The 14,039-nt window shown below is 40.2% G+C and overlaps 1 protein-coding gene across 1 annotated transcript in view; it reads left to right on the top strand.

Annotated features, from left to right (window-relative positions):
- Positions 1-14,039, top strand: part of LOC149223542 (methionine aminopeptidase 1A-like) — a 212,673-nt gene that overhangs the window by 177,081 nt on the left and 21,553 nt on the right. Inside the window, exons 14-17 of the mRNA XM_089385870.1 lie at positions 4,939-5,012; positions 5,139-5,208; positions 5,467-5,532; positions 5,635-5,723. Coding sequence (XP_089241996.1) covers positions 4,939-5,012; positions 5,139-5,208; positions 5,467-5,532; positions 5,635-5,723 — 299 coding nt within the window. The remainder of the gene's footprint in view (positions 1-4,938; positions 5,013-5,138; positions 5,209-5,466; positions 5,533-5,634; positions 5,724-14,039) is intronic.

Below are 14,039 nucleotides of genomic sequence, written 5' to 3'. Positions count from 1 at the left end.
CTCGAGAAGTTAGCGGTCCCACTTATCCCAACGGGGCCCATAACCGTTGGCGCTTCATTGCCTAGGGTTAGGGTTTCACACTTCTTCATGATAAAAAGGTCTCTGAGTCTCATTGTAACACAATGCAAAAGGCATGTAGCTGTCACAACTCTTCTCAGAGATAAGCTACGATTGCCTGAGCTAGTTTGTTCCATTTTGCATGTAAAAAGTTTTCAGTACGTGTTCTTAATTAATTGAAATTTTGTTCTTTCGTTGTATTTTTGCTGGAAATTCTAGGGGGGGGGATTAGTATTTCTTTTCAATTGTTATGTTTTCCAGTTAAAACATTTATATTCAGAACACAAGATGAACAACAAGAATAAATGTTTTTATTAATATAATCTTTGCAATAAAATAGATACAATATATATATATATATATATATATATATATATATATATATATATATATATATATGGTTCCAATCTGTTGCCAAGCACCAACTTGGACTTTTGTGAGGCTCCAACCTCTAGAGCACCAACTCTTTTTGTCAAGGCACCAACCTTGGACTTAGGAGCACCAACTCCTGGGTCACCAATCCTTCCAGTTCTGAGGCACGAACCTCAAGGGCTCCAACCCTCTGCTGTCAAGGCATGTTTGATAGTAATGTTCTGCTCCCAAAACTCTTCTTTACTGAATTCCGTCTGTTTTCAATTGTTATTTTTTCCAGTCAAAACATTTATATTCAGAACACAAGATGAACAACAAGAATAAATGCTTTTATTAATATAATCGTTGCAATAAAATAGATACAATATATATATATATATATATATATATATATATATATATATATATATATATATATATATATATATATATATATGGTTCCAATCTGTTGCCAAGCATCAACTTGGACTTTTGTGAGGCTCCAACCTCTAGAGCACCAACTCTTTTTGTCAAGGCACCAACCTTGGACTTAGGAGCACCAACTCCTGGGTCACCAATCCTTCCAGTTCTGAGGCACGAACCTCAAGGGCTCCAACCCTCTGCTGTCAAGGCATGTTTGATAGTAACGTTCTGCTCCCAAAACTCTTCTTTACTGAATTCTGTTTGTTTACAGCTTCACTGTAGTCTCCATGCTACAACATCAATGGCAACTAGTCTTCATATGAAGAAGTCTTTACAACTCTTCATACTGTCCACACAGAGTCTGCAAAAGTTATCTCATGATGATATCAAATAGCTATCATGATCTCTGATAATGTCTCCACACAGCTTTAGTGAGTCTACTATTAGCTGCACTAAGCTCTAATTAACCTAGCACTGGTCTAAGCTTTTCAAAGGTGAATCCAATTAACAGAGTTGCTCGTCCTTCGGCTTCCTCCTGTCCTGCTGGACAATCGGCTTCCTCCTGTCCTATTGGACCTTTGGCTTCCTCTTGTCCTGCTGGACCTACTACTTCTTCCTTTCTTCCAGTTCACCAATTTTAACCACTTTTTTCCCTGTTACATAAGCCTGATATGCTGACCTTTGGCTTCCTCCTTTCTTGCTTGACCTTCGGCGTCCTCAACGCTCGCTCGACCTTCGGCTTCCTCAACGCTCGCTTGACCTTTTGGCTTCCCTCCTTCGATTGCTTTAGCTTCCTCTGCGCTCGCTCGTCCATCTACGCTTGCTTGACTCTTCGACGTCCCGGTCCGTGGCTTCCTCTGTCTATTCGAGTGTTCCAATACTCACAGGACACATAAATTCAGAAGAGAGGCCGAATTACAAAGAAATGTTGCATATTAAACAATATCAGAGAGGCCCTTTTTTCTTTAATATTTATACAATAGATTCAATCATTATTTACGGAGGATTTCATTAGAGAGGTTGTACCAACAGAGAGGTCCCACATGCCACGTCACTATCCAATCGCAATCACAACTTTCTGGAGGTCTTTTATAAGTCGTGCCTATACCATCGCCGATGGCCGATTGCTCCTACTGGATGCAATATTATATACAACTCTATCGCAATCAGAGGTTTGCACATAACATGGCCAATTCCCCTTCTGCCGACGGAGCGGATGCGATTATGTTATTAACCAGTTGTTAATAACTCCGTCGGGTCCATCGCCTTATCGCAATCGGCAGTTTATATCGTTACACTCCTTCAAGACTTGCGATTGAACCGGATGCGATATTACATTAAACAGAAGTTAATACACCCGTCAGGTCCGTATATATATATATATATATATATATATATATATATATATATATCGCAATCGGCAGTCCGACGGTGTCAATTCTTTTGAACATTGCGATTCAACAGATGCGATATTTCAATAGGTCATATTATAATGTTGCAGCAGGTCCGCATACATATCACAATCGGTGATTCAGGGGTGACAGCCCTTATGATTTCATTCACTTTAATATCGGGACTCATTCAACCCTTATAAACCTTCATTAACCCTTAGCCGCATATATATAACCTTCCCACTCTTTATCATTGGTTATATAGAATTTAACCACATGAAATCCTTATATCCGCGCTATTTCTATTATAATGTTTATATAATAGAAATACACAATAATCATGCGTAACTTACCTTTTCCGCCTTTTTACAACCTTTGCACATTTTCCAATGTTTACCTTTATCAAATCAATCCTCCACCGTAGATCTTACCATCCCATCTGACAATTGATGTTACACTCGACCAACAAAGCTGCTCGGTGATCCTGCACCGTAGATCATAACCGCATTTGATCCAACGCTCGACAACTATATCGGGTGAGCTACATGCACGAGGATTACTCGCCTGATAAAGCGGTTTCCTCTCTCCTCCGACGTGCGACGTGTCAATCGATAAGTGGAATCAGGTGCTCACCCTTCAATACCACTTACCACTTCTACCTCGCCCGAAATACCACTCCCTATTGCAAAACTGCTTTCCTCGCGAGTTAACGCCCTCACATCTATGCCATGTGATGACCATTAGATCTGTCGATCTATCGATCGAACGGTTCTCGCTTACTTCGGGTTTCCCTCTGTTCCTCAGCGGCTTGATCTGGACCATTGATCTCTGAGATCCAACGGCCCTTGTGCATTCAATCTTCATTTGTCTCCTCACTTTGACTTTAATTCATTTCTTGATTTCTGCCGATATTATATACTGCTCCGCTCTTATCTGCTCTTGGCTTATCGCTCCTATGGCTTCTGATACACTGCTCCAATAGATCCTCTCTGATATTCCTTCGATATCTCATGATATGGTTCCTCTGTTAACTGCTCTTCTGCTGGCTTCTCCTCCTGATGCGTGTTCCTCTTTGTTCCTTCTCTTTTGATGACTTTTTCCTCTTTGCGGGACTTCTTGGGCATATAATACATACGATACTCCCGATATGGCTCCTTTTGCTCCAATAGGTCTTCCTTTGGCTTTGCAATGTCTTTCAATGAACTTCTTTGATAGCTTCATACATTGATGGCTTCTGATATCATTTCCAATATGCCTCTCTTGCTCTGATATTCTGCAATATTCCTTTGATGTGTTCCTCTTCTGATGGCTTCCCTGATGGCTTTGCTCCTTGGCTTCTTGCTCCTGTTTCTTCATGGATCCACTCTGCCTGGCTTCACATCATTGTATACTCATCCAGAATATTGCCATATTGACATCAATGACAATCTAGGTCAACAATTTTTTTGTTCTGTTTAAATCTGTATTTCATTTCATTCCTTCATAAATACGGATCAGCTCTGTGTTCAGGTTTTCTTTTCTGCAATTTCCTATATTTCATAGTGAATAAGGTGCAAACTAAAGCTCTGCTTTTTTGATAATAATCATTGTTAAATTTTGTAAATTTGTGGTCATTTAAAACTCATATTGACTGGTTTTTCTTCTGATAGAAAGATTGGCCTTGATTGACATTCTACATTAGCAACTTGGGGTATATTGCACTCTGGAATGCCAACAATTTTTGGAGCTTAACTGTCATTCCATTAGGTTGTGTTCTACTACAGTGTGTAATGCCAACACGTTTTTTAACTGTTCGAGTCTTTACCAGATTGTGAAGAATATAACTATGGCTGTTATCTCAAGAGTTCTGCTCTGAAGTTATTTGAAGCAATATATTCTGAAATTTTGTAGACAGTTAATGGTAGTCCTATTTCTGCACCAGATAACTATAAAGGAGTTTCTAGAAACAGTTCTGTTGAAGCAATTCAGTATTTTAAATTGATAATCTAGCTGAGCAGTAAAGGACTGTTTGATGGCCAGTGCCAGAAATTAGATCACATCTTTGAAATGTCGCTCTTTCATATTTCAGTTTGGTTAGTCTCAAGCCAAATTATTTTGAATCCCAGCATGTCATATGTGGCGACATTAGTCGGAGAAAGCAATTTATATCTCTGGATTTGGTGTAATATATAAAACATTGCTACATCTCTACAGGACCTTCTGTAAAACATGCTTAATGGAATAGATAGATAAAATTAGGCATCTTTAACAAATGACTTTTGCTGATCCCATGCCTTGGCTGATATGTCTCGTGAGTTACTTTTGGGATTTCCTTTATATTCAGTGTTCTCTCTTTGTTTTTGCTTCTTGTATTGGTTTTAAATTGTTAGTGAGGATAGTCTCAATGCTACTATTGGTCTTCCTTTGGGAGCTTTTGGATGCACTATTTTCTACTTTAGTCTCTTGCTATTGTGGAATTCACTTTTTTGTAACTATAAAGAAAACTTAAAGCTGACTTTTTAGTATCTGCTTTGAAATAATTATGATGTGCATTTCTAATGATGTATGGTTGTGCTTAGTTTTCATTGAAGCTCATTTACATTTAGGAGTTGGTTGTACATGATCTGGCTCCAGCTATACTATTTTATAGAAAGGATGGCCTTCTATGGAATGTTTGTGGTGTAGGATATTTTAATTGGCTTTATCCTATATTCTGCTGTTTATTTGTCGTTCTCAGTGAAACCGGGAGTAAGATTTCGTGAAGTGGGAGAGGTTATCAGTCGACATGCTTCAATGTCAGGGGTTTCTGTGGTATGGGGATCTTCCATCTGGTTGTTAACAATGAACATACTGTTTCGGTTTAATCCATACGTTGCGTGTATATGTAAGTGTTTATTCTCTTTTAATAAGGCTAACATTGTGTGGGTTCTGGAATAGGTGAAATCCTATTGTGGGCATGGTATTGGCGAGCTCTTCCATTGTGCACCAAATATACCTCACTATGGCCGTATCCTATTTTTTTATGATGTTTGGCACTCATTAATATTAGAATCTACTTGTTTCAGAACAAAATTGAGTCCATAAGCCATGGATCTAAAATTGTACATGTTTGAAAATACTTTGAGCTTTCTTAGTATGTTAAATATAAATATATGGTGTTGTAAATGTGTAATGTTCTTCCCTGTTAGTAATTACACCATACAGAAATCTTATTACAGTGCTCAGGTATTTCGGGTGAGCTTATTGACAACTTGACGACAAATAGGAAATAAAGCTGTGGGTATCATGAAAGCTGGACAGACATTCACCATTGAGCCCATGATCAATGCAGGTTTGGCATTAGGCATATTGGTTGAGTTATTTTTCATGTTTACCATCTGTAAAATGATTTTAGGTTGTAGCTCACATGAAAACATCATTACCACCTTCATAGGAGTATGGCGTGACAGAATGTGGCCAGATGGATGGACTGCTGTGACAGCAGATGGCAAGCGGAGTGCCCAGTTTGAACACACCCTTTTAGTGAGTAACATCTCATTTCATCATTTCAGTAAGGATTTATATGTTCTTTTATTGCCTGTTGGAAATTGTCGGTGGAGAGGCCTGAGCACTTCTGTTCATCACTTATACAAGCATCTCCGCTTAAGATAAGAGATCCTTGTACACCCTTGTAAGTTGCAGTGCTGCATATGTTATCAATGTTTATTGTCAACTGATGAACTGGATATGACTAATTAATATATAATAAATCAGGAAACAATGAATGGGACAAAAATTTGCCCTGAATCTGGTAAATACTAGATACAATCTAAAGCCTAGAGTGGTATTGTTAATTTTAGGTATGTTCTATGCTTAGAGCAATTTATTTCAATTTTCACAGTTAGCTCCATATCTTTTCCAGATTACCAATCACATCAGCATTAAAGTAAACAGCAGATAGAACATAAACATAAATCGTAGAAGACAAGCCAAGAAAAGAGGACACAAGATGTGGCGCTAGCCAGGGACAAACCCCAATGTGGGGAAACCCTTGATCAATTCTTCTTATATGCTCTTCAATAGTTCAACAGAGAGAGAGAGAGAGAGATAGTACGTTTACAACAGAAGTCAACACTTTGACTTATCTAAATAAGAGCATAGATCATCTCTAAGAAGATGATACATGAGATTAGTTGAAGACATGCTGCTTCAACTAATTCTCCAAGTTGACTCCTTCACCTATCGTTGTGTTGCATTTCGTCATCACGTTGCATCTCACCGCACTGCACCATGCTACACCCATCATCACTATGCTGCATCTCATCACACTTCATTAATCATGACTGTACCCATCACTGTATTGCATTATGTGCCATTGCTGCACCATGTTGCCATTCTGACCTATGTGTTGGCTGCACCTTGCTTGCTTGTTGTCCCTAGCATGCTTGTTGTTGCATGCTAGCTGTAACATTGCATGCTTGTTGTATTTGCTGCTAAGTACCATACAATTGTCCCAATGCTAAATAGTTGTCCCTTGCACGCTGCTCTCCTTTGGAGACAAATGCTCTGGCTGCTTCAGCAGTTTCGGCTGTTCTCGACAGTTCCGACAGTCCCAGCAGTTCCGGATTTTCCGACAGTTCCAGCTTTTCCAGCAGTTCTGGCTTTTCTGGCAGTTCCGACATTTCCGGTAATTCCGGCTTTTCCGGTAATTCCGGCTTTTCCAGCAGTTCCGTCTTTTCTAGCAGTTCCATCTTTTCCGGTAATTCCGGATTTTCGGCTTTTCGGGCAGTGCCAACTTTTCTGGCAATTCCGATTTTCCAGCAGTTCCGGCTTTTCCGACATTTCCGGCGGTTCCGATTTTCTGCCCTCTGAATCAGGGCAACGTTATTCCTTAGGATCTCTCCACCTACTAAAACCCAAAGACAAGTAGAGAGAGGAAGAGATCCCAAGTGTGTTGAAATGACTTGAAGGCCACCTCTATTTATACTAAAACGTTGAGCACATGTGGGATTTATTTGGTTGCTGGCGGACTTTGACAAATTGTCTTATAACGCAAATAAATTCATAACTCCATGAATACTTATCGGAATCGGATGATCTTTAGATCAATCCTACACCTCTCGATGAGAGGGATCCAAGAAAAATATCAGCTCCCATAAATAAGATGACCCACATGGAGTTTGGCCCTAGTTGCCAATTTTCACACTCTCTCTCAACTAGGGAGAACTCCATCCGTTGATCCATATGTCCGACTATACTATCTTTGCCATTAGTGCCCTGCACTGCTCTGCTCTGCTCTGATCTGCTAAGCTCTGTTCTGCTCTGCTCTACTCTGCTTTGATCTGCTGAGCTCTGCTCTGCTTTACTGAACCATGAAGAAGAATTGATTGAGAATGTCTCATACCATTCTCTACTGACCTGAAGTCAGTTTCATCTGAAGAGAGTGTGTCACATCATTCTTACTAACCCGAAGTCAGTTTTATTGATCCCAGATCAATATCACAAGAGAGTGTCTCAAACCACTCATAATAATCCCATATCAATATCATTGATCCCAAATCAATGTCACAAGAGAGTGTCTCAAACCACTCATACTGATCCCAGATCAGTTTCATTGATCCTAGATCAATGTCACAAGAGAGTGTCTCAAACCACTCATATTGATCCCAGATCAGTTTCATTGATCCCAGATCAATGTCACAAGAGAGTGTCTCAAACCACTCATATTGATCCCAGATCAGTTTCATTGATCCTAGATCAATGGAGGTCATCCTAGCATAGGGAGTATGGTAGATACAACGATGCGTCCATCGATAGTACTACTATGGTCCTTATCCTCATTTCCCTGTTCATTGATCAGATGAGAGGTACTTCCCATGAGTCCCAGACTGCATGGGTAGGATGCCTCGATAGGAGAACTAATCATCTTGTCCACCGGAGAACGAATCATCCTGTCAGTGGATGCCACGGAGAACTAATCATCTTGGCCCATAGGAGAACTAATCATCCTGTTCCACAATCGCCACGGAGAACAAATCATGCTGGCCCCCAGGAGAACTAATCATCCTGTTCCATAGTCGCCACGGAGAACAAATCATCTTGGCCCACAGGAGAACTAATCATCCTGGCCCATAGGAGAACTAATCATCCTGTTCCACAGTTGCCACGGGAGAACTAATCATCCCGGCCCACAGGAGAACTAATCATCCTATTCCACAGTTGCCACGGGAGAGCTAATCATCCCGGCCCACAGGAGAACTAATCATCCTGTTCCAGAGTTGCCACGAGAGAACTAATCATCTTGGTCCACAGAAGAATTAATCATCCTATTCATAGCGCACCACCAAGGGAGGTTGAGTCGCCCTGTGGTCGTATGTTGCTCCAGTAAGTACCCCAAGCACCCCAGAGCTCCCACAACTCAATGCATGCAACATGCAGGACCCATATAAGAAGGTCTCTCAACGACTCCAAGTCGTTCGAGAAAGTCACAGATTTGACCTTTCCCCGGGGCTTTGACAAAATGTCTGCGACCTGTACATCAGTCTCAATGCGATGGAGCTTCCTCGCTCATCGACTTACCATATCACAGATAAGGCAGTATCTGATGTCTATTTGCTGGAGCAATCATCAAATACAGGATTCCTCAATAACGAATCCCCCCTTTGGTTGTCACAGAGAATCACAGTGGTATTCATCATGTGTACAAACAGCTCACTTAAGAGCTTCTACACCCATGCAGCTTCACACGAGATCATACTCGTAGCTATGTATTCGGTCTCGGTGGTGCTTATAGCAACTGACTTCTGCTTCCTTCTCGTCCATGACATCGAAGCAGAATCCAAAGAGAACCAGCATTGAGAAGTGCTCTAGTGATTCTCCACACTGCATGCCCAGTCAACATTCGAATAATCATGCAGTTTCATATTTCCTGCAATGTATCTCAATCCATGTGAGATTGTGCCCCGAAGATATCTCAGAAAATTCTTGGCACCAATCCAGTGAGGCTCAACCAAATATGAGCTCACCATGCTATCTGCAAAACATATGTCTGGACGGAAGTTCACCAAGAACATCAACGCGAATGAGTTTATGAAACTCAGAGGCATTTCCCAAATCTGGTCCGACATCACTACCATATAACTTCTGAAAGTTAAGATCCTCGAGGTAGTCATGGGCTTGCAGTTTATCCTTCCACATCCGGAATCCAACTCCCTCTTACTTCTACAAATGAGAGGGTCTACACCTGTTAGAAATAGGTCGTCCTCATAAGGTGCTCGTATGAGAGGTTTTTCATCTACAACCTTCAAACAATGGTTTGGATCGACTTCACTCTTAGTGAATCTCAGCTTCATCTAACAACTATCAATCATCTCATACTACACCCGGGGAGTTTTGCTTCAAGTCATAGAGGGCTTTCTTCCACCTGCATACGTGAGATTCCTGATCATCAATCTCAAACCCCTCGGGTTGTTCCAAACCTGTGGACTTGCTACATGAGGGGAATGGTCCCCATGTAAGATTTTCGTTCAGTACATCTTTGACATGTACTTTCATGCTCTTTTTGAATTTAGGCATCCCTATCACCATTTGACTCACATCAGTTAGGGCCCCATAGGTAGACCTCCGGTGTTATAGATGCGATATGTCAATTGACATGATCCCCAATGGACCATCCTACAACTTGATACAAATTGCCAACCCTAAACCCATGAGAAAAAGCATCTTTGAAAATTATACTTTTTAACACGTACCTTTCCATCGATGAATGCCACCCTGAAACCTTTGACTTCCATTTCCAAGATGGACACTAGGTTCTTCTTGCAATCAGGTACATAAAAGAGATTCTGTAAATGAATCGAGTTACCCTTATTCAATTGAGAGTTAACATTCCCTACACCCTTTCCGGGATAGGTGGAATCGTCTCCAAGTATAATCCCACGATTGTTTCCTTCTCTACGAAATTAGGGAGTGCACCCATCTATCTGATGAAGTGCCTTGAAGCACTACAATCTATAAGCCAGATTCCCAAAGAATCTGAAGGAGAGGGCCAATACAAGATAACATTTCTTTATCTTATCAGAAACAACATTTGATTCTTCATACCTGGGGTTCCTTGCTTTCTATGAAGAGTCGGCCATTTCCTTGACGACCTGCATTACCTGTCATTCCTTTGATCATTGAAGATGTCCCTGGAATGATTGTTATCATCATCAAGTGATGTGTCCCTGTGATTCAGACACTCCTTCGCATAATGGCCGAACTAGGTATCTGCCTTTCCTTCCACCTTGAGATCTGGTCTTCCAATGAAGTGATATTTAGGTAGGCCATATTTCGCTGCACCATTCTAATAATATTCTTTGCTTCAACTTCACCCTTGATGAATTTGAAGAGGGATGAGGAATCCACTGATCATTTTGTCCTTTCCCAACTGTCTTCGGTGATTGCTCTTTCGGTCTTGCTTGGGCATTGTCTTCACCTCAGCTTTGATACCATGTTAATTTTAGGTATGTTCTATGCTTAGAGCAATTTATTTCAATTTTCACAGTTAGCTCCGTATCTTTTCCAGAGAAAGATAGTACGTTTACAACAGAAGTCAACACTTTGACTTATCTAGATAAGAGCATAGATCATCTTTAAGAAGATGATACACGAGATCAGTTTAAGACATGCTGCTTCAACTAATTCTCCAAGGTGACTCCTTCACCTATCGTTGTGCTGCATTTTGTCATCATGTTGCACGTCACCGCGCTGCACCATGCTGCACCCATCATCACTATGGTGCATCTCTTCACGCTTCATTAATCATGATTGTACACATCACTGTACTGCATTATGTGCCATTGTTGCACCATGTTGCCATCCTGACCTATGTGTTGGTTGCACCTTGCTTGCTTGCTGTCCCTAGCATGCTTGTTGTCCTTAGCATGCTTGTTGTTGCATGCTAGTTGTCTCTTGCATGCTAGCTGTAACATTGCATGCTTGGTGTATTTGCTGCTAAGTACCATACAACTGTCCCAATGTTAGTTGTCCCTTGCATGCTATTCTCCTTCCTGACCTATTTGTTGGCTGGACCTTGCTTGCTTGTTGTTGCATGCTTGTTGTCCCTAGCACGATTGTTGTCCCTAGCATGCTTGTTGTCCTTAGCATGCTTGTTGTTGCATGCTAGTTGTCCCTTACATGCTAGCTGTAACATTGCATGCTTGGTGTATTTGCTGCTAAGTACCATACAATTGTCCCAATGTTAGTTGTCGCTTGCACGCTATTCTCCTTCAAAGATAGATGCTCCGGCTGTTTCGGCAGTTCCCCGCAGTTCCGGTTGTTCCCAGCAGTTCCAACTGTTCCGATTGTTCCCGACAGTTCCAGTAGTTCCCGCTTTTTTGGCTTTTCCGGTAGTTCCGACATTTCCGGCTTTTCTTGCAGTTCCGGCTTTCCAGCAGTTCCGACTTTTCAAGTAGTTCCAGCTTTTCAAGCAGTTCCGGCTTTTCTGGCAGTTCCAGCTTTTCCAGCATTTCTGGCATTTCCGACATTTCTAGCATTTCTGGCAGTTCCGGCTTTCTGCCCTCTGAATCAGGGCAACATTATTCCTTAGGTCTCTCCTCCTACTAAAACCCAAAGACAAGTAGAGAGAGGAAGAGATCCCAAGTGTGTTGAAATGACTTGAAAGCCACCTCTATTTATACTAAAACATTGAGCAGGTGTGGGGTTTATTTGGTTGTTGGCCGACCTTGACGAATTGTCTTACAACGCAAATAAATTCATAACTTAATGAATACTTATCGGATTCGGATGATCTTTAGATCAATCCTAAACCTCTCGATGAGAGGGATCCAAGAAAAATATCAGCTGCCATAAATAAGATGACCGGCATGGAGTTTGGCCCTAGTTGCCAATTTTAACAGGTATAGAGGAGTAGATGGACTATTTTCCATTTAAATTTATTTATAGTTCATGGCAGACACTACTGTGCAACTAATGGATAGCAATGGAAACAACAATAGCTGTACATGTGTAAAGGGACACTACCTATCCATGCATATGTTTAAAGATAAGCTTCATATGAACATTGAATCATGCCATATCTTTCTTATTACATTTTAAAACGAAATAATTATTTTACTCACTGTATTTGCCATTAAGTAGTGTTAGAGCTTACATTTGTTGTTTTTTCACCCTCAGATCATTTATGTGCTTCATGCTTGGTATCCCTACTCTCAACTGATTTGCATTCATTGTCTTTTCCATGACAAATTGGACCCTTTCACCTTCTGTCCCACATGGCTATGCTGCCATGTTTTTTAATTTCAAATTTCTTGTGCTTTATTTATTAACCTATCACCTCTTCCTATGTTTGTACTCTTTCAAGTTTTTTATTTGTCTGTTGTCTAGTTTCTATCTACATTTTTTCACCATCAACTGTACATTCCTCCTTATTTGGCTCCGGCGATATTAGTTTAGAATGGATCGACTTTTATGTAGTTTTGGGTGTGGTGTAGGATATGACTTTATCCTATTTTCGAAAGTGTATTGTTTATTTGTCAAATATCAATGAAACAAGGAGTGAGATCTTGGTAATGGAATAATCTTGTATCTATCTTATTACACTTTAATATGAATTCTTATTCTAATTGGTGTGTCACAAAGCCCACAAAGTGTCATTAGAGCTTACATTTGTGTGATCTGGATTGGATCTTATATTATTTGCCGTCTGTCTTGATGTTTTCGAAGTGGAAAAAAACTGGAGGAATTGGCTTCTAGGGTCACTCTAGAGCCATTTTGAGGCATCCAACGACATATTTTGCTGTCAAAACTTCCTTAGTTTTAGCTCAAACCCCTTGATGCTAATATACACTTAGAGACCTTTCAATTGGAGCTCAAATACAAAAATTATGCCTCTCGCAAGTTGACTTATTGTGATGACCAGCATGGTACTAGAGGATTTCATGTCAGCACTCGTTATTAATGCATATGGGGTTAGCCATGTGTGGACTTTCAAGAATATTTTAGAAGGTTTAAAACTGTAACTCTAATTGAGGGTTGAGGAAGTCAAAACCTTACCGCTAGACGTCTCTCAGGCTATGTTAAATACCGGGTTGTAGGAGGAGTGGGGTTTCCATTTTGTCATTATATTTCTTCCATAGTTGAGTAGAGTGACCTCAACTTCTAGTTGGGTTTTCTCCCATATGGGTTTCCTAGGGTAAACCCTGTGTCTATTTGAGGATGTGTGAGTATTTTTTTGTTCTCTATTTTTCACATTTCAAGTATTTCATACATTTAAGCACAAAACCAATAACTTAAGAATCTAAGATCTAAAGGAAATTAAGTTTCATAGTAAATATTTTAGTATTTTATTAGACATGTTGTGACAAATTGTTCCAGTAGGATATCCATGATATTTTACAGATCATATTGGTATTATAGTAGTTTTCTTTGGAGTATTTGTTGGAAGTTACAGAGATCAAGGAAATGGTTTTAGAAGAAAGTCTCAAAACCCTAGCCATGTTTGATGATTTTATTTACAATATCCTTCGAGATCCAGTCGAAGAGAGATTTGCGAGTTTGGAATCACAAGTGTTTACATCAATAACAATATAAACCTCCTCATGTCGACTCTAGCAAGCAAGCTTGGACTGTTCAAAAAGGTCAAAGGTTCTAACTTAGAGATTGGATCAAAGGGGAAATCAGGAAATAATGAAGACCCAGAAAAGGAGATGAGGAAAGAAACCGAAAAAGAGCAATTGAGTTCTGGTGCCATTAACCCTTTACGGTCTCTGTTAAAGATGGAAGAAAAAGTGAATGTAAATCCATTGCAAAGTTAGATTGATGCATTAAAACTAAATCATTCGTTGCAACAACTAGAAG

The sequence above is a fragment of the Pinus tabuliformis genome, chromosome Q, assembly GCF_031772625.1.
Source record: "Pinus tabuliformis cultivar Carrire ecotype Pingquan chromosome Q, CPIR1, whole genome shotgun sequence".
In the NCBI taxonomy this organism is placed as follows: domain Eukaryota; kingdom Viridiplantae; phylum Streptophyta; class Pinopsida; order Pinales; family Pinaceae; genus Pinus; species Pinus tabuliformis.
This window is presented reverse-complemented; position numbering and strand designations above follow the sequence as displayed.